At 42.8% G+C, this 21,099-nt stretch overlaps 1 protein-coding gene across 1 annotated transcript in view; it reads left to right on the top strand.

Moving 5' to 3' along the window:
- The window catches only part of TDP1 (tyrosyl-DNA phosphodiesterase 1), a 934,974-nt gene that overhangs the window by 8,495 nt on the left and 905,380 nt on the right, over nucleotides 1-21,099 (top strand). The window contains exon 2 of the mRNA XM_078660064.1: nucleotides 17,829-18,379. Within this exon, the coding sequence (XP_078516190.1) occupies nucleotides 17,829-18,379 (551 nt within the window). The remainder of the gene's footprint in view (nucleotides 1-17,828; nucleotides 18,380-21,099) is intronic.

The following is a 21,099-nucleotide window of genomic DNA, read 5'->3' as shown; positions in this document are numbered from 1 at the left end:
CCCGGTTCTGCAGTTTTTTTGTGAGATCCTCTGCCTGGTTCTTATAATCAGCCAGTTCACTGCAGTTCCTACGGAGCCTCAAATATTGCCCATAGGGTAGGTTTTCACGCAAAGGTCTCGGGTGGAAGCTGTCGAAGCGTAGCAAGTTATTTTTTGCAGTTGGCTTATGATGGGTCACCGTTGTTAGTTTACCATCTGTTTTTGTGATTGTTATATCAAGAAACACAAGTGTATCTGGACTTTTTTCAAAAGTGAAGCGTAGATGTTCATCACAAGTATTTATCCAATTAAAAAAGGAGTTCAAAGAGTCCTCGGTGCCTTTCCAAATGGTCAGCACATCGTCAATGTACCTGCGCCATATTAAGATGTTTGAGCTATAGGGGTTTGTTTGACCAAGGATGTACTTCTCCTCGAAATCGTAAACATACAATCCCGCTATGCTTGGAGCAAAAGAACTGCCCATGGATGTCCCACCCGTTTGTAGGAAAATCTGGCCTTCAAACTCAAAATAATTTCTTTTGAGAGCCAATCTGGCACATTCTAGAACAAACTCTCTAGGGGTTCTTGACGTCCACTCTTCTTTTGCAAGGGCTCGACCTAGTACATCCAGTGTTGCGTCTTGGGGAATACTGGTGTACAGGCTTTCTATATCGAAACTCACCAGTATAGTGTCATTCGCAACAGTGAGTTGATCCAAAATTTGAAGTAAACTTTTTGTATCTTGGAGGTAGGTGCTTGTTTTTTGTACCATTTTTTTGAAAAATACATCACAGAATTGTGAAAGGGGTTCCAACACCGACCCTATGCCAGACACAATGGGTCTGCCAGGTGGTGGTGTCTTGTTCTTGTGTATCTTGGGGAGGGTGTAAAAATATGGAATCTTTTTTTCGCTCCCGCACAAGAAATCAGCCTCTTGTTTGGATATAAAGCCTTCCGACTCGCCATGTTCCACTAGCGATTTTATCTCGCTTTCCAGATCTTCTGTTGGATCCACCGGTAGTCTGCGGTAGCTGGTTTGGTCTGCTAATAGTCGGAGACATTCTTTTTGATAGGCTGTGCGATCTTGCACTACAATACCTCCGCCCTTGTCTGCAGGCTTTATCACAATCGTGTCACAGTCTCTCAGGTTATCAAGGGCACTCCTTTCTTCCCTGGTTAAGTTCATAAAGGGTTTTTTTGGCGTAGTTGTCTCAATCTCATTAAAGACGGCCTGCTCAAATGTGGAAATTTCCACTGGAATCAAGTGTGGTGGTGGTAAGAACGTGGACTTATTCCTAAGTCCAGTTTCGTTCATGTCCAGGTTTTCTTCATTGTTAGTTTTTTTCTCAAAAAAGGCTTTCAATCGTAGTTTACGGAAGAAAGACGACAGTTCACAGTGCAACTTGAATTTATCAAGGTTAGCAGTGGGTACATACCCCAAGCCTTTGTTCAGTACTGAGTTTTCAGCCATACTCAATTGTCTGCTTGACAGGTTTGTTATCAAGTTTTCCGATTGCTTGGGCCTGCTTGTTGTGGGTTGTTCCTGTTCTTGCTCGCATTCGGATCTTCCGGTGCCCAATGTACTTGGCCCCCTTGATTCTGGGTTTTTCTTCTTCCCCGTCCTCTCCCGCCCCGGTACAAAAAAGGCGGTCTATAGGCATTCGGTTGGAAGAAAGGTTGCTGGAACGGAGGTTGCCAGCCATACATTCCCATATTTTGTGGGTTGTAGTAGGGATCAATATACCCTTGCATCGGTACTGGGTTCATGGGTGGCCAGTTGCCTTGTCCTCTACCCCGTCCTCGCCCTCGTTGTTGTTTAGTGCCTCCGCCACTCGAGTTAGTACTGGTGTTGGAGGTATTACTGGAAGCATTGCTGGAGGCGTCAGAATTATCATCTCCTTTTGACGGCGGTACATATTCAGGATCCGAGTATGGGTAAGCCTTTGTCATGGAGAATCTTTTTAAGTCTTTCTGAAATTTTTGTACTTTCTGTTGTGACAGGTTATCTTTATACTCTGTCATCTCCTTGTTTAGTTCGTCCAGCTTTTTCTTAAAACCTGTGATGGTGGTCTTCATAGTTCCTTCCGCCAGTTGGATATCCACCTGAATTTAGGGCAGGACGCACCTTAGCGTGTGTGGACCACCCAGTTCAGTCACATGGTCCTGACGAAAACCAATTAATGATATGATGGTTGAAACATGTAGACCCTTTTAAATTTTATTATTTACCACACTTCACATAGCACACTTAGCTATTTTTATCAAACACTAATTATATCACCGAAGCCTACCTAATTAGGCATAGGTGCAACACGTTTTTAATTAAGGGTTCAAGCACTCAAGAATAAATTACTTGCAGTGAGTAGTGTTGGCCCTTTTTAAACCACTTGTTTGATCGTCTTGTACATATAAAAGAAAAAAACGAACCAGCTCCACTGTAATCAGGTGTCGCAGCACACCCTATAGGCACTCGGCCTATGGGGTGGGACCCCAATGATGAAGCATGTCACCAACTAGGTTGGTGAGTGAGGGGTCTTCTAAAAGGATATGTATTATCCAAAAACAGGCTGAGGCACATGGTGCTGAACTGAGCACCCTAGCCCCTATCCAGAGGAACACATTTTTACGTTCTCTCTATTTTTGAGTGGATACTCCTTTATTGTTTTTGTAAGTAATTCTGGGGACCAGGAGTTCTCAAACTCACATTGATAAAGTGTAAAATCCCTTACTCTCTCGCTTTGTTATTTAACAATTTCAAAAATGTCCTGTACCGCTGGGGTCCCCTGGTTCGCTTCCTCTCACGAGGCCTACCCTCTGCGGTCTGCCCATCCGCTATGCGCGCTCTCCACCTTTTTCAGATTTAATCAAACAGGTATGCATGTGAGAATGATTGTGGATCGCTGTCGCCACCACCAGGGGGGGTGGGTGGGGAGGGGGGATTGGAGTTGGTTATAATGTTTGATGCGACGTTTCAGGGCATATGGAGGCTGCCGGACATCTTCCTTTCTTGCTGCACTGACTCCCTCACTGGAGTTTCACCACCCTTCTTCGCAGGGCTATTAACCCTCTGAGATCTGAAAGGGAGATTGCTTTGATTTCTGATATAATTGTCATCGGACACTGATTCCTTGAACGGCACTTTGATAGCTCTCCATACTGCCTCCCCTTAGCCTTTATTTGCCTCTTTAACTGCCCCCTGCGTGGGGACCAATGCGGGATTGTCGCTTGTTTTCTTTTTTTTTTGCCCTCTCTTCTTGTCTCTGTCTGCAAAACAAAAATAAAAGTTTTACAAAAAAAAAAATATTGGGCTAGAAACCTGGCAACACTCTGGACACCACATGATTATGATGCATTTATAACAAGTCTACTCGAGTCAAGTTTCTTCAAAGCTGTTCCTAAGCATTAATCAAAATATTTTCATTAGTATTACTTTTGTGCATCTTTTATTGTTGAGTATTCACTTTGGTTTTTCCGTTTGGCGCATGGTTCATTGTTTACTTCCCATTATATCCATAGATTCAAATCCCCTTTGCATTTCGAGCCTCCTCTTTTCATCTGGAGGGGGTCGGGGGCTATTTATGATAGCAGCTGTAGGACAAAACAAAGAAGCATATGAAATTAAAAAAAATAAAATAATATTATGCGTCGAAACATCTTAACGAGCACATCCTAATTAATTTGCATACAATCACTATAAACTTTTCGGCAATTTTCTTAAGCCCACTAGCTGTTTGTTTAATTTTTATATATACAAAAACAGCAATCGGCTCCTATAATTGTATTTCTAGTATGCCTTCTGTTCTACAAGCGCGCTGAAATAGATAGTTTATAGAGTCCTAATGATTTACATATTACATAAGTCCAAAAACCCTGAAATCCGAGAAAGCCTGCTCTATCCTGTTTGAAAAGACTGATTCTCTTCCTTGCTCTATTTATTAAAGCTCTTCATAACAGATCAAGGGGCATATTTAAAGCACCCATCGCCATCACAATGTCACTTTCTCCTTGTTTTTGCTGTTTCCATGTGTGCTACCGTGTGCATCACACATAGAAACAGCATATTTGCCTATGATTGTTTATGTGCAGGAAGGTGACACTTCCTGCACATAAACAATCATTTAAAAAGTGCCTTTTTGTAACTTTTTGTAACTTCTATGTGTGCTGCATTTTGCAGCACATATAGAAGTTATAAAACGGCATTTGAAGCGTGTTTATGTGCAGGAAGGTCCCCCTTCCTGCACATAAACAATCTTCCCCTCAACACAGGCATCCTTGCACTTTGGTGCAAGGGTACCTGCATTGGCTCTAGGCAGCTAAAGTTTGCACCGGCGGAGGGGGAAACGCAGGACTGCACCATATTCTATTTGAGTAAATATGATGCAGACCTGCGTTTCTAAAGTAACGAAGTGTGTCATAAGCCTACTTGGCTTAACAGCACGCTTCACCGCTTTGTTGTAAATATGGCCCCCTGTTTCTTTTCAGTGCCATTGTGCAACCTGTGCCATGTCATCCATAAAAACAGCTGATAAACATCACCTCTGTGCACCAGCATAAAATGTTATACCCGCTCTTCCAATATGCACTTTTTACTTTGCTCTCACAACGATCATCTTCACCCCACGTGCTACCAGGCAGCCTGTGCGTGCCGCAAACTCTCTTCAAACGTATGCATCTGCCATCCTCACACGGTACTGATTGATGTTAAACATTCTAGTGGAATGACAATCACTCTATTACTTGCTGGGATTACCTCCATTTTTTATTTAATGAAAACATAAATAACAAGCATTTGCAGTGCAATAGGTCTCACATTTACGCAAGTTTAAGCTATTGGCATTGTAAATGAAATGCGTTTTATTTATGGTTCAAAAACCAAAAAATAAAATAAAAGGCATTGTCATTTACAATGCCAATAGCTCAAACTCGCGTAAATGCGAGACCTAATGCATTGCAAATGCTTGTTTGCCTATGCTACACTGAACTGATGGGGACCGTGCTGCAAATTAATTAAATAAAGCAGAGCTGCCGCGAAAGTGAACAGCGCTGGAATAAAAATTCACAACTACTGGTGGAACCCTAAAACATCTATTGGTTAACTCTTCAAGAAATCAACTCCAAGGCAGCACTCACACCAATGAGAGGTTCAATTCCCTGGGTCCACTGCCTCTGCTAAAAACCCAGAGCCATACATCGTCCTTCTCTGTGGAAGAGCATCTTTGTATGGAACGCTCCTCAGGAGGTATTCGCATTAACAACACCTGCCTCATCCACAGAAAAGCCCATTCTGGGTCAAGGGAAAAACAGGAGTTCTCTTACAAGGCCATTACCAAAGAGACTAAACTGCTCCTAAAATCAGCAGGGTGCGGGCGAAGGTCAAACAAATGGTACCTTCACCTAGGGAACAACAATGCAGGAGCCATGTTTATCTGTGATATCAATGCCCTTTGAACTACCCACTTAGAATTAGCTCTAATTCAATCTGCACGTAATTAAGGAGTCATGTACCTCATGAAGATATTCTATAGCATTTTAGCAGAGATGGTGTCTAGAATAGAACCAGTAAACAAGCATATATAACTTAGGTCCCTGAGAATAGGCGCTATGACGGAATCTTCTTGCAGGCAGGTGAGATCAGTGTCTCAAACTGGAATCATTTCCAGAGTCCGTGATTATCCCTAAAACAGGCTTGCACTTAAGCAATAACGTTGGAACCCCTGTATTTACAGCCAAAGAAACTGGAACGGTCCTAGGGTTCTGTGTCTAAAACAATTCTCAGATATAGAGCTCCTATGGGCAACAGCGTGACTTTTCAATCACCATAATAAAAGGACCTGTTCAGCGCAATACAATGTATTGCGCCTCAAGTGCTTAATCTGCCACACATAAAACCCATGCAAATCACCACAAGGGCAACAACCTTCCCCGAAGAATGCAATGTATATTTTTAATAAACAACTTTCCAAGCAAAGTATGCGAAAGAAATGTAATTAAACGAAATTAAGCCACACAATTAAACAAATGGTATGCAAACAGAACTGTTGTAAAGATAATGATCTGCTCTGCACCCCGGCACACTACTGAAGTCGGAAAAAAAGTAATTAATCGGAGAATAAATTCTCAGCGAAAAGGAAATCCTCAGATGATGAGGCACGACGTCGTCTCCCCTGCCCGAAGCGGCCCGGCGGGCCTGGCCCTGCTCGTCCCACAGTGACATGTATAGTGAATACAAGTCAGATGTTGCGCATCAAATCAATGTTCCCGCTCTCATTTCCAATGCGGGGACGGTTCTATATTCATAAACTTCTGCCAGATGAAAAGCTAATCAGCATCTCGGAAATATTAGCTAATGCCACATTAGCTAGTCCTGGAGAGATCTCTGCTGTTGAAACGAGGAGTGCAGCTGCCACCCTGCGCGCATCTGCTCGCAACACGCCAAACATAAAAACTGTGTCCAGCGAGTGCTGCGCGCGCTGTAAGGAAGGAAAAAAACGAGGAATGCAGCTGCCACCCTGCGCGCCGCTGCTCGCTCCCGCAAGCAAAACGCTGTGGGAGTGAACCTTTGCAAAAGAGGTGGGACATGCGCCCACCTTTAGCCATTTGCAGGCTACGATAATGAAATGACACAGGCAACAACCAACCCAATGCGGGGGGAGTCGGACCCACACAAAGTAGTTTAGACTGCTTACAAGAAGCCACGCAGAGCAGCGCATGTGCGCTGGCTCAGGCTCGACCTAAAAACCACATACAATTGTATTTTTTAGGTAGCAAATTAGACACCCCGTCACATTAAAATATGTATTCTCGTAGTGTACATTGTACTTCAAGCTCCATGTATCATAAGTACCCGGCATTAACCTATGTAGTCTGACTTTAATTCTGCAGGTATATTGCTCCTGACGAATATGTATGCTTTCTTTTAGTATGCTCCAAATTGTTTGTCTTTAACACTGTTTTAGTCTCCTAATGCACATTGATGTTCGAGATATTTGTGGCTAATTCTGGTATTTGTATCTTTTCTCCAATCTGCAAATGCATTGCTTTTGACATATTTGTATACTTTATTTGGGATACTCCAAATGAGTTGATGTCTCTAATGATACGTTGATCATACTGTGCATGTGGTGAGGTATGCAAAGGTATTCAACAGCCGTGTCACCAAAACACTAATTACTGGATAGGTAGTCTGTCTAAATCCGTAGGTATAGATCTGCTGACAAATGTTCTCTTCTATGTAGCATATTCCAAAATAGTTCATATCCCTCTAAGGTTTTGTAGAATACGCCTGGTGCTCATTCACCTTTAAAACCCGTTGCACTAATACACTTCTTTCTGGGGTATGTAGTCTCTTAATCTGCTGATTTAATGGACCAGTCTAAGATGTATGTATTATTTATTAGTCTCCAAATTGGTTGATATGTCTCTCGTGTTGCGTTAAACATAATGTACATGTCACCTTAACCTTCAGTTTTTGTCACTAGGTAATAATCCTTCATGTTGATGTTTTGTTGTGTCTGTTGCACTCATTTTAAAATGTAATTCTCTGTTGCACTGTGGGCTATACATCCATAAGGTTTATTGGTAATTGTTTTTGTAGTTTATGGCGTTTTTGCATAGTCCCCACCAAACATTTGGACAGATGCTGCTGTTTCTTTTTACTCTGAAAGTGCACTGGGCTCTGTTAACCAGACCCCAGGGCCAGTGTTGTAACCTTCAAAAAAAGTATTTGTGCAATTGAGTGACTCCACCAATTGACATAAGCTAACTTACTTGTAAGTATCTAGTATATGGTACTAGGTGTACCTAGGACCTGTAATTTAAGTGTCCCTTGTTAACTGAAGCAAAGGATCACTCCAGGCAGCCATTGCAGAATTTCAGAGCAGTTTGTACATTTTAAAATTGCCATTTAAATTTGTGACAAAGTATATATATATATATATATATATATATATATATATATATATATATATATATATATGTTGAATTTATTGTAACTACTTTCAGGGGTGTGGAATGTTTGAATGTACGTTACTGAAATCCACTTGTCCCACATACTACCTATATCAGTTAGCTGGTCTGAACACATTGCTATTTTTACCAATATATGTGAAATTGCTTGACAAAATTAACACTTTTCTACTGAAAATACGTGTTTGCAGTATGGGGAGGTACTTTTGGGTATGATATTTGTATATTTTGAAAATAAATGTTTAAATCTGTATTTTTTCCTAAGTTTAAACCCCAGAACTTTACTGGTATAGTGGTCGTATTGTCAGTGCACTGCTGATATGGCAGTACTTCCCTAAAATTGGAACCTGTGGTACAAAGGTTGCATAAAGTTCCATGCAATAGGTGCATTAACCCATTTAAAAATACACTGATTGCAATCAGTGATCAAAAAATTACAAGCAATTGTTCACTAGGTGCATTAGCCTTCTGGGCTATCACTATGGTATTATTTATGATATATGATCTTAAGGAATAAATAATGATTTATGTATAGTTATGTGAGTAACACCCATCACTTTCACACTAAATACACATCTCTGCTGTCTCTGGATGGTTGATATCAGTGAACTGCAGATTACAGCTAGCAGTCTGTGGCAGGCACGTTCCATTTGGCATCGTACTACGATTTTACCCATCAACCTACATATTATCTTCTTTACTCATTTTTAATGCTCATTCTTTTCCATCCCTCTTCTCTCTTGTTCCCTGGCCTGTGGTTTCTCATTTACTATAATTTCATTAGGAACAACATTATACTTGAACTTGAGCTTAGCTGAACACTTGGACTTTGCCCTCTCAGCCCACCAAGTCCCCACTCTGCTGCACGCATTGTGCCAGCAGGCCCCAAAGTGTTCCAGTAAACAGTTGTACCACCAACTTGAAATCCAGGGCCCCGCATAGCGCACCGGCCCGCCGGGGTACCTGCATACAGGCAGCCTCCCCAGCGTTCAACTCAGTCCATACGTTGCAGATTAGGGCAGTAGACTCCAGGACCACCAGCAGGTCAGTCCCCCCTTCCCGCACACATGGATCCTACCCCTTCCTGGGGTCCATCCAGTCGCTGAACCTCCATTGTTTCGCATCCCCCTTTGTTGTTAACTGTCAGCTCTCCGCAAAGCCTTGCTCATCTACCGGGTGGGTGAGTGGTCGACGACGCGCCCCTGCAGCTTGCAGGAGGTCCAGAGGGACAAAGAGTCCGATAGGCGCCGCTTTAAATATCCTTGCCAGGTCTTCCGGCGCCCCCTGATGATATCTCCTGGCCTCCACGTACATCCAGCCCCCTTCCTGGCCCCGGAGGGGGCTCAGTTCCATGGCGTGACTAAGGGCACCCCTCCCCTAGGCGCAGGGAGCACCTGTTCATTCTCATAGCCCATCACCTTGTTATCTTTTCTCTCCTTTGCTCTTTCACTTCTGTTTTGTCTCGCATCAATGTGTAGGTGCTGGCGAAGTGGAGAGCAGAGCAGAATCAATCGGGAGCAGCTGTTTTCGAGATTCAGATCTCTCCCTCTCCTCTCCTCTCTCCCCCACCCCCTCTTCTCCTTACATCCAAGTGACTCCCATACTGCTTGAGTCTCTCAGGTTGAGGGAGGTATTTCATCACCAGTTTATTTCCGTTTTTTACTTTCAAACGTTCTTGTTGTGGTGCACCTATGAGTATCTTCCATGTTTGTTAGAGACATTCCTTGATCTAAAGTGATCTTCTGTATATAACACTGAAGCATCTTCCAGCCTAAATTCATTTTAGAATGAATGCCATGTTTGCTGTATTGGTTCAGCTCAACTGCGGCCTATTCGGCATACCGTAAACTTGGGAAAAGTCTTGTCATGTTCAACTAGGAGGGCTGTACAAGGATGGAGATTAAATGGTAAACTATGGCTCATTCAAAATCAACCACTTATTCTGAAAAGAGAGTAGATAATTAAAGCAACCCACTGTTATCAGACTGTTTACTGTTAATTATCAAGGGTCTCTACTTTGACAGCCTTTTTGCAGCTGTGGCTCGAAGACACGATGCCCACCGCAATCAGGCGGACAATTTTACATTCTGTTTTTTTAATGAACACATTTCATTGCATGCCAAGCAAAAATAATTTTCTTTTCTTAATATCACTGCCTGTTTCTGAGTTCTTGCTGCAATGCAAGCTGATCAAAGCAGCTGAGGCGGGAGGGGCGGTGAGACTCCCGGCACACTGAGGCCTCTCCTTTTGGCCAGGTACGATAAAGGAGGAGGCCTGGTCCAGTTTATTTACATTGTATACTTATTGCACCTGACAACGCTTGGTGCACACTCGGAATGCTGCAGTACGCTCTACTTCTCAGGGACAGATGTAGATGAGAGAGGCTGATGGCTTACAATGGATTTCTGCATTATTTCATGTTTACGGTGGCTGCACATTGGCTGCCACAATAACGATGGGCATCTGACTCTGCCCCTAGGTAATGTCATATTGCATGTAGGCATGCAGACTGAGTTGGCATGCTTATGCATCTTCATTAGGAGTGTAGTTTGATTGCATCCTGCACTCGAAATGAAGTAGAGTAAGCCCCACCAACAGTGCCTAATTTGTAAAAATTAAGTGCCAGGGCCCCTGATCAGGAGGCCACTGCAGCCTACACCACCCATTGCCCCTGCCAGCGCTGCCAATGACAGTACCAAACCAGCTACTAACATCACACTCCTACAAGTGTGATAATTCAGACTATTCCAGGCCCACAAAGCTATAATATTAGCATGGGTGGTAAGTAATAGTAATTTGTTATGTATGTTAAATTAGTAAACAACTGTTGTTGTACTCACTCTAAATTAGACAAGCAGCCCACCATGTGGCCCACTGTCATAAATGCCACCGGCTCAAATTAAGCACTGCCCACCAATGGTTTCAGCAAAGGGTGAGTTGTGTTAGGTAATGAAGCCTAAAGTTGCACTTTGGTAGTGCTGAGGCAGCTGTTGGTCATCAAGGGGGACTGCTGGCTCAGGAAGTATACAGACAACTGGTGGTCCTCGACATGCTCGAAGAGAGGACCCCAAACAGGTCTCGCCCTTAAAGGAAATGGTTCGCCATAACAAGCGGTCGTGAAGAATTTGCGGGGTCTGCTGGAGCGATACAAGAGGCATGAAGGGCATGGATGAAAATGCATGGGGCGCAAACAGTTACCAGGTAAGGCATAAAAGACAGGAGACATTAGATTATTAGGAACACAGAGCGGGGAGTGGCAATAAGCAGGCACGAAAGCGAGAAAAAAAGCTTAGAGCAAGAACCTAAAGTAGGGACAAGGTTCCCTTCACTCCCATCCCTTTGATCTTCTACCACACACACACTAGATAGCTGAGTTGTTACCCTTCACCATTGCAGCAACTTCAGAACTTCCCTTTTCCAGCGTGTTTCTGGGGTATTGCAGGAAGAAATTGATTTTTTTTTAATCATGCCGATACTTCAATCAGTCAAACAGGATTTATAAAGCGCAGCTAATCACATGTTAGGGAATCCAGCCGCTTGCAGGTCCCGAAGGCTTATTCGAACAACAAGGTCTTGACGGCCATTCGGAACTCTGGAAGTGAGGTGGGTCAGGTGGCATAGTGAACTAATGCGTCCACTACAGTGTCCTGTGTTCAACCTCATGGTCTCAAATACCAGAGGGTCCACTCAGCCTTTCATCCATCTGTACCATTGAGTTGGGTAACAGTAAACATCTGTTAGTCAACGCCAAGATACCTATGGGTGAACATGTGCTTTACAAAAACACGTTATGTTATGTTAGGTGATGGCCTGGAGTTACGCTCGGGGCCATACCTATAGCCAATTGCAGCATGGAGAGGCCTCCCCAAGGCTTTATTCAATAGTGGAAATTAAAGGGCTTGTCTTGGAGATGAGATCATGTTTCCCCCAGTCAACACAGGCTTAGAGTCAGTCCCCCAATCCCAGGCCTTTGCAGATGTCCAGTGGTTTTGAGATTTGTTAAAACCATCCTGATTGACTGTGGCTCAGCTCATCCCTTTGCAGCCTAATTTAATGTCTAGTTGTCCGTGGGACAAACTAGACATCAAATCTTCTTGTCCCCAGTTGAAATTCACTTGAATTGGGCGTCAGACGATAGAAATCCCCGACCCCTGACTTTACAGATAGCAACTTTAGAAATTTGCCTCTTGTTGCTTCTTTGTTCCACAAGTTTTCCAGTGGCCACTTCTGTCGCAAAAAGCTGCTGTCCTCGAGACAGCCTTCTTCCCACCTGGGGAACAGTGAGAATGACTCTCCGGAAGAGGATCAAAGAACCTGCCGATGAAAGAGATGACATACACCTGGCAGGTTGACCAGAGTGGGTGTGAGCACAGGCGGAGAGCCTGAAATGAGAAGCAGCCTTCGAAGGGCAAATTCTAGTCACACTAGAAAAGGACTGCTCTATATTTAGGCAGATAGGCTGGCATCTCGGTCAGATAGTGAAAACCTGTTGCAAAACAGTTTTTTTCGAGGCTAGTGTAGCCACAGCCATAGGAGCTTCACACACCAAGAGAGTTGTCTCGCCATGTTGGCATGTGGCAGAATAGAGAACTGTGAGGTAGCTAGATGCCTCACTTCACAGGAAGTAGTCATCAGGCAGGAGAGCACCTAAAAGCCTGTTGGATAGTTAGTCGCCACCACCGGGTAGGCTCGTAAATGACAGCAAATGGCAACTCAGGTACCCAGACCTCAGATCACTACTGGCCTGGAAAGAAGACTGAAAAAGAAATGCCCTTCTATCCCTGGACCCAGCAAAGAGAGGCTGCACCAAAGTGTGGACTGCATCTGCCGAATCTGAGGACTGGCTAAGAGAGGAATGTGCCTGCAGTGCCCTACTCATGGAATAGATGCCCACAAATACCAGATTGGAGAAGTGTCTCCACAAATCACTTGGCTGACTCCCTGTTACAGCCAGAGGGCCATAAAAGTTGAGAAGCCTGCACCCTTGTGACTCCAGGGTAAAGATCTTTGATTGCTGCTAGATGCTGAGTTGCAGTCTGGGAGACAGAATGAACCTGGGTTTGTTGAACCCGTGAAGGCAATTCGAGTTCAGTCCAATCGCCCTGTTCTTGCTAGTTAAAGAAAACTACTGAATTTCCTGTGACCGGAGACTAGTTTACCAGTGGCAACTAGACTTGCGCTGGACTTTGCCTTAACAAGATCAGAGATCGACATCTGAGACCAAAGAAGACCTCCCTCCGCCAGCTTGAGTACCAAGAGGAAGGACCACTGCACCAGACCAGATTTTCCAGTCTCCTGTATCCCCTGCATCAGGACTACTTCCATTGACTTCAATAGTGAGAGTAACAAGAACTAACATCCCAAAATAAGGGGCAGTCTTATGGGCTGCTATTAATGGGAGATTTTAACTGCCATCTCTGTCCGGCATTGGTTACTGCAAACTCAGATTGGTCAGAATGCCCATTGGAAAAGGGCCCGCATTTCTCTCACACACCAACTGGGTCGGCTCTGGGTCTACTTCGGTTGAAGTATGACTTAGAACACACTATTACCATGATTGACCCACAGTTGGATGGCACACTTCCTCCGACTTTTAAGGGTAGGGGCTGCTCATCCATTATAGATTATATTCTGGCCTCAAGATCCCTGATAAACAAAATAGTTGGGGCAGGGATAGAATGGAGCAGTTTCAGCGACCACAACCCTCTCGTTTTGGTGCTCTTATACAGGGTGGGTGTTGGAACTAGACCCCGTGGTATAATTGAGGAGAGGGTTACAGACCAAGGTAGGCGACTGAAATGGTCCAAAATAGATGGGGCAAAGTTTTTCAAAACCCTGGGTGAAAAGGGCCTACCGGCCATTAATGATTGTCTAGACTTGGAAGTCCAGGGTCCAAGGTTACTGGAAGCATTCGAGCAGATTGCTAACCTGATTGATGGCCTACTTAAGTCCAGTGCGCCCCCTCGTAACCCGGTCAATCCGCGGTGGTTTGACAAAGATTGCTCTAAGGCACTAAGGGAGTTGAAATGCTGCCTAAAGCTAAAACCGAGGGACCCCCAAAAAATTAGGGCATGTAGAGAGAAATATAATAAAGAAACTAAAAGGAGGAAACTTGCCCTGCAGGCAGAAGCTTGGGCAGACCTAAGAGAGGCAGGGGAAAGAAAGGATCTGGAGGGCTTCTGGAGAATTATTAACAGACCGACTTTTCAAGAAAAAGATTCACCGGACATAGGGGCTAACATCCTTCCGGAACAGTGGACCGCACATTTCAGAGGTTTATATAATTATGAGTCCGGTCCCTCTGTAGAGCAACCGGTAGCCTTAAATCAGGTTTCTCCGGTAGTATTTACTCTTAAAGAGATCACTGTAGGGATGGAGGGTCTGACTAAAAATAAAGCTCCGGGTCCGGATGGGATCCCCCCTGACCTATTTCTCAGTAACATAGATTTATGGGCCCCTCTGATGACCAGGGTCATAAATACCGCCATCTCTTGTGACCTGCCACCATCTTGGTCAAAAGCAATTATTGTGCCAATTTTTAAAAAGGGCAACAGGGACGACCCTAAGTGCTATCGGCCGATTTCCCTGATTGACGTATCGGCCAAACTATTGGGTAGGGCAATCCTCAATGGACTGTCCGAGTGGACCGATGAGAATAACACCTTCTCGGACACTCAATACGGGTTTAGGACAGGGAGGTCTACCAGCGACCAATGCCTGAACCTTTATATGCTGACTGCCAAATACACTTTGGCAAGTGATGAACCTATTTACATGGGTTTCATGGATTTGGCAGCAGCATTTGACCACGTCAACAGAGGAAAGCTATGGGACATGATGTCAAGTATGGGGATTGATAGTGGTTTAATCTCCATACTAAGGGAATTACATAGCGATACCACGGCCAGGGTTCGGTTTAACAGGGAGGGAGGTTTGTCTGACCCCTTTTCATGTAAGAGTGGAGTCAGACAAGGTTGCATCCTCGCCCCTTTTTTGTTTTCCCTCTACATTAACAATTTGGAGCAGTTTCTTTTGGGTTTAAAGGCAGACTCCCCCAGGGTGGGGCAGAGGCATATCCCTGTCTTGCTTTACGCGGACGACGCGGTTCTGCTCGCGCGCACCCCACGCAGTCTACAAATCCTGATTGATGGGTTTGTTAATTTTATGAGCACCCTGGATTTATCTGTCAACCTGGGTAAATCTTATGTACTCCTGGCCGGCAAAAAACCTTCCTCTAGATTTACTTACACAATAGGTACCCATATTTTAGAGGAGGTCAAAACGTTCACTTATCTCGGAGTGACTTTTGATGGTGCTTTACAGTTTAACTCCTTGGTGACGGAACGTTGTTGCAAAATGATTGCCTCAAACGGGGCAATAGCAGGATACGGCAGGAGGTTAGGTAGATGGAGCCCGGAACAGGTGGTGAATTTGTATTGCTCCGTATCATGCTCCAAAGTAATCTACGGGGCAGAAGTATGGGGCTTTGTGAACACCACTAGAATTCAACAGGAAGAAAACAAATATTTGAAATCTATCCTGAGGGTACCACCCAGCACCGCTGGATTTATAGCCCACAGGGAGCTAGGGAGGCCATACCTGGATGACCTGCTAAAATTTAGGCCAATTGTGGCTTGGTTAAAAATATGGGCTAACCCAGAGGCGCATCTAAGCAGAGAAATCTTATTGGACTGCTTGGATAGGACCAATTGTATGCGTATCCCTTGGCTCAAATATGTGAAAAATACCCTCGAAGATCTAGGTTTTGGTAACCTCTTCACGAACCCCACAACAATTTTAGCCCAGCATAAGAAACAAGTAGGGGAAATTTTCCTAGAGCGGAAAACCCATTACAGAGCTGAGGCAGAAACACTCAAAAAGACTGTGAGGGCGCATAATTTGGTGAAGAGTGTGGAGGGTATGGAGCCTTATCTGTATCTCATGCACAATGCACAGGATAGATTTCTTATGTGCCGTTTTAGACTGAATCTACTTCCCTTTATGTTGGCTTCCCCAGCAGGTTTCTCTACATCAATTGAGCAGAAGGGACCCTGCGGCTGCGACAACAGGTCTCCGCAGGACTCCCTTCACTTTGTTTTGCTCTGTCCCTACTTTTCTATGCCCAGGCGCAGTTTTCTGGTAAATATTTAAAAAAATGCCCATCAGGAACATGCTAGGGATGCGCTGGTCTTTTTGCAAAAAGCCTCCGATCCCCTTACCCTGTGTTGTATCATGAATTTTATTAAGGTTGCGGTCCGATTAAGGATGACCAGGGGTTAGGTATGAAAGAATCTGGATCATCTATTGTATGCTTATGGATTTGTATATTGACATTTTTTTTTACCTATGTTGACTATGTACAAGGATCTTGATCAATGTTTAATAACCTTTTATTAATGTATATATGTTTGTGCTTTTATGGTGTTTTTTAATCACCGAATAAAGATTCTTAAATGAAAATGAATGACTTCAATAGTGATCTTCCTTAAGGATTTAGATCTGGACTGGAGAAGGCTAAAAGTGATGGGTCCCTGTGACTGGTCCTCTATCGGAGTTGGCCTGGTGTTGGCCCATCCACGAGTGGCAATGCAGCCATTTTCAACCCTAAAGCACTGTCACAGTCAATTACATGGATTTATTCCATTGAGTGAACAACAGTGATTTATTGTTTCTTTTAAAAATCATATCTCCACATCCCTCCGCTGGATTCTTGTCATTCTGGTGTCTATTTACAGTTAAAAATATACCCTATTTTTATAAATTGCTATTATATTTTTGTTATGCCGTGTTTTCTTTGTAGTTACTGTTTTGGAACTTCTTAATCCTTTACACTTGTTCCTTTGATAAAGCTTTACTGCTTCATGCCACAGCTAGCCAGGACTGAACTAAAGTTTTACAAACAAACCTAAATGGACCTGATCGAAATTGTGTAATTATTACACAGTGAAGTTGCACAAACACCCCACATAATAATCCACGTTTTCTGACAATGGTACCCTAAAAAGTTATTAGAATTTTTGCAGTTCTGCACACATGCGTATCCTGTATAGTCACACGCATACCTTGCCCTGTAGCATTGTTGTGGTGATCTTGACCACTTGAATTGGATTCTGGTTTCAATTAATTTAAATGATTTTTACAAACGTGACACCGCACATACCTTTCATATGTATATTCTTGTCCAGCCTGCCTTTTTTACACTACCTTTCATGTGGATCGGTCATCTCAGAGAGAAAGCTAGAGTTGGGAGGGCTCAGATTATGTACTTTCCAATGAGTACAATATGCCTTGAGGTAACATTTACTCAGAGCTACATCTACTGCTGCTGACTTTAAGTAACAATTTACTTCAAATTATTTTAAAACGTTCATCAATAAACATTTTGCAAAGCAGTGGGGAGACTTTAGTAAAAAGGGATTTTTTCCATAACAAGGTTATGTTTTTAAAATCTTCATGTCCCTTTATCATTGCTTAAAAAAATACATTTTTCCTCAATGTTTAAAGGTAGGATCATCTAAATGAAGGAATTTATCACCTATAAAAGTTGACCGCCACATTCCATGATTGGGCCATCTCCTTGTTTGTTTCATCCCTGCTCAACTCTTCTTTAATGACACAAGCTGTTCCACAGCGCCAAGAGGCAACACTTTCAGTTCTGTCATAAAATGTAAAATGATCATTTTACAGAATTTGACTTTCAGCCTTAAAATAAGTCTGTGAATGCTTAAAACGGTCTTTAGAAAAAATCTTCAAATGTGCGGTGATACATAATAAAATAATGAATGTTTTACATGCAGTGCAGAATTAAGGCACTGGAAAAAGGTGCAGGTATATCCATTAATTTTTGTTATACTTGTCTTAGTATCCGCTGTATTTAATTTCAGGACAACTGACAGCCAAGAAAGTAATCATGGGAAATGGACAATGTCCAGCAGTGACGATGATGAGGGTGACGACAGAAAACCATCTACTTCCACGTTGCCACCTGTTGTCAACCGTTCCTCTGTGCCACAGTACCCATGTTCTGATGCCAGAAAAGAAGCTCATAAAAGGAAGGCTGACCCTGTAAAATTTGAGCAGGAAAGTCCCCCACAGGTCAGCTCACCTGCAAAAAAGGCAAAGCCAAACCTGGATGACTCTGGTTGGTGTCTCTCCAGCAGTGATGAAGAGTCTGGACTGACCGGTCATGTGCCACAGACTGCAACAAGCACTGCGGTCAAAAGGGAAAAGTGCGACCGTCCAAAAGAGACACTTGTGCCGAAAGCGGAGTGTAATTCTCAACCGCCTACACAAAAACCATCTGGCAAAAACAAACCCTCAAGTGAATCCCAAGATGCCTGGGACCTCTTGGAGTCAGGCGAGCCGTTCCGATTCTACTTGACGAAAGTCTTGGGTATAAAACCAAAATACAACTCGGGAGCCCTGCATATAAAAGGTATTGTGTCAATACTATTGTGAATCAGAAATTTTTATTTTGTCCTTGAAGTACACAATCCTAGCGTGAATTGAATGCCACCAACATAAGTTTTTCTAACTTCCGTTTTACAGCCATCCTAATTCAATTTTATCTAGACCGTGTGATTTCTTTCTCTTCCTCTTTTTTTCAGGTAAACTCACTCAAAGCTCTCAAAGTCACCTTTTTTCCATATCTCCGTTGTGTTCTAAAGGGGGAAAATACTTTCAATCTATTTTCAGTTGTCGCCTGGAGACCTCCTGAAGAAGCACATCATGCATTATTTTGAGATGGCCTTAAATTAGTCTAACTATTGTAGGTGTGTAATAGCAGGGTTTGATAAAAAAGGTTCAAGGAAAGCCACTAAAATTCAGGAAGGTTTAAATTAGATTAAGAAATTATTTTTTTGACTACGGTGTGTTGCTGTCTTTATTGGAACTCTATTTAAACTATACATGCTAGTTATTTTATTTGTTTAAGCCTTGACCTTTGGATTCTCTGCAAGAAATGCTATAAAAAAAATTGTCGACCGACTATTCATTTTTGCCAGACAAGTCTAATTGAAATCTGTAACTTTATAACCTGAATCGACCTTCATGCCTATGCATGAAGGTCAGTTTCTTGCTTAAAATTAAACATTTAAATGTACACCCCACAGAGAATAGTTTATTTAAAATGGGCCGATTTAATGAGTTTAATATAATTCTGATTGTAATTATATATATATAATCACAAAACAATAGGCTACGGTGATGTTCTAGTTAGATTAAAATTTTACGCACACAAAACCATACACATTTAATAATAGAAAGTTTTACTATAAATCGTGGCCCTAAGGTAACTAGAACTCTCGCCCCGTCATGCACAGTTTTCTCATCAATAATTTTACAACAAATGTTGCACTGATATTATTAATATTGTCATAGAAGAGGAAACGAGTGATGTAATCTGTGGGGTAATTAGCAGTGAAAGGTGAGAGCGCACATTATATTTACCTTAGGGCATGAGTTATAGCTCTTGAGAGAACTGACTATAGCTGTTGAATTTCAATGGTTTTGTGTGTGTAAAATCTGAAACTAACTATACCATCCGTGTAGCCTTTGGGTTTTTAGTGAATTTTGAAGATTTTAAAAAAAAATTTGTTTCCTAACTATAACGTCTCTGTAATCGTAGGTTTTTTCTGGGAATTTTCATGTTTTTTTAATGCTATTTCCTAACTATAACGTCCATATAACCTTTGTTTTATCTAGCGTATTTCAAGGTTATTTTTAATGTAAAGTAATATTTGATTACCATACGTTAATCCAACTGCCCCCACGCACAGGATCTGGCTGCTGGCTGCAGCCAACACCACGCACAGCCTCCGGCCGTGCATGGCAGGGGTTGGCCACAAGGCCTAGCCGGGACCAACCTCATTTTTTTAGGGGAAGGGGGCACGTGGCCCTACATTCAAGCCATATTTAGCCCCTGTGACCCAATGCCCCTGGGTCCACTGCTTAATTTATGGTGGTGGAGGGGGACATGCAGCCTCCCTCTCTAGGCTGTATTTGGCCTCAGGAGATGGTAACCCCATCTCCCAGGGCCTGGGCGGATATTCCATGAATTTGCAGGAAAATAAAATAAAAAGTTTTTTGTTCCTGGAGGGGATCAATGTAGGACACCACCACCAGGCCTAGGGGGTAAGGGAATTCATACCCTACCCCCTTGTCTTTTATTTTTCTTAATGTTTTCTCTTCAGACTCGTCCTAGTCCCAAGATGGCTATCAACACTTCCGGGTTAAAGGGTTGGCGGGCATTCAGATCACTCCAAGGGATCTGTCGGATCCGCGTATGATTCGCGTCCCTAGATATACATTCATCTTTTTTCTTTAATAACTCTAAAACTACTAAATGGATTTACCGCAAATTACAACAAGCATTAGCTTAGCCAATAGGTCTCGCCTTTGGGACAATATAAGTGTTTAGCCATGCAACAGTTGATGTTGCACTAAGCATATTGTGCTGCATAATTAAATACTTATAAGGTCCCAAAGGCGAGACGAGACCTATTGGCTATGCCAATGCTTGTTTCCCTCTGTAAGCAGCATATTTCAGGCTCAGAAACAAAAGGCAGTTGGAGCCTGTGAATACTGCACTGTATTCCCTCGATCGCCACAATTAGGGGAGGGGAAAGTAATCAGAGCTTTTAGAGTAATGTCATTTGTTATTAGCTAGAGACATTTACCAGTTGGTTTTATATATATGAACATTTCTGTATGATCTTAGAAAACCTTTTTTGATTTCTGAATTTCTCTGAGAGGGTCTAGTTGACTTCTGGTGATCTTTAAATAGATTTTGGCTTCAAAGTCTAACTTTAGTTTGATATTTTTCTTGAAATGTGTGTTTACTTTACACAGGATCAAAACAAAACAACACTCTTCATATAACACATGCAATCACACTTCCAATTACACATCCACCACAGTGTAGCATGCCACCGATGTACGCAAGCACTTCAGCGCCCCACCTGAGAGTAGTAAGCGTTATATACATTTTGCAATACAATACAACAAAAGGGAAGTCAGGTAGCCTATGCTTCCAAAAGTGATACCAAGGCACTTTGAGTATATGCAACGAATGCACACATACCTTCCTTTTGGCTTCAACAAAAAGAAAACGGCTGAAATAAAAATGAGACTAAAACAAGAATCCAAATTATCAGT

Source organism: Lissotriton helveticus, chromosome 9 (assembly GCF_964261635.1).
Source record: "Lissotriton helveticus chromosome 9, aLisHel1.1, whole genome shotgun sequence".
Lineage (NCBI taxonomy): Eukaryota > Metazoa > Chordata > Amphibia > Caudata > Salamandridae > Lissotriton > Lissotriton helveticus.
This window is presented reverse-complemented; position numbering and strand designations above follow the sequence as displayed.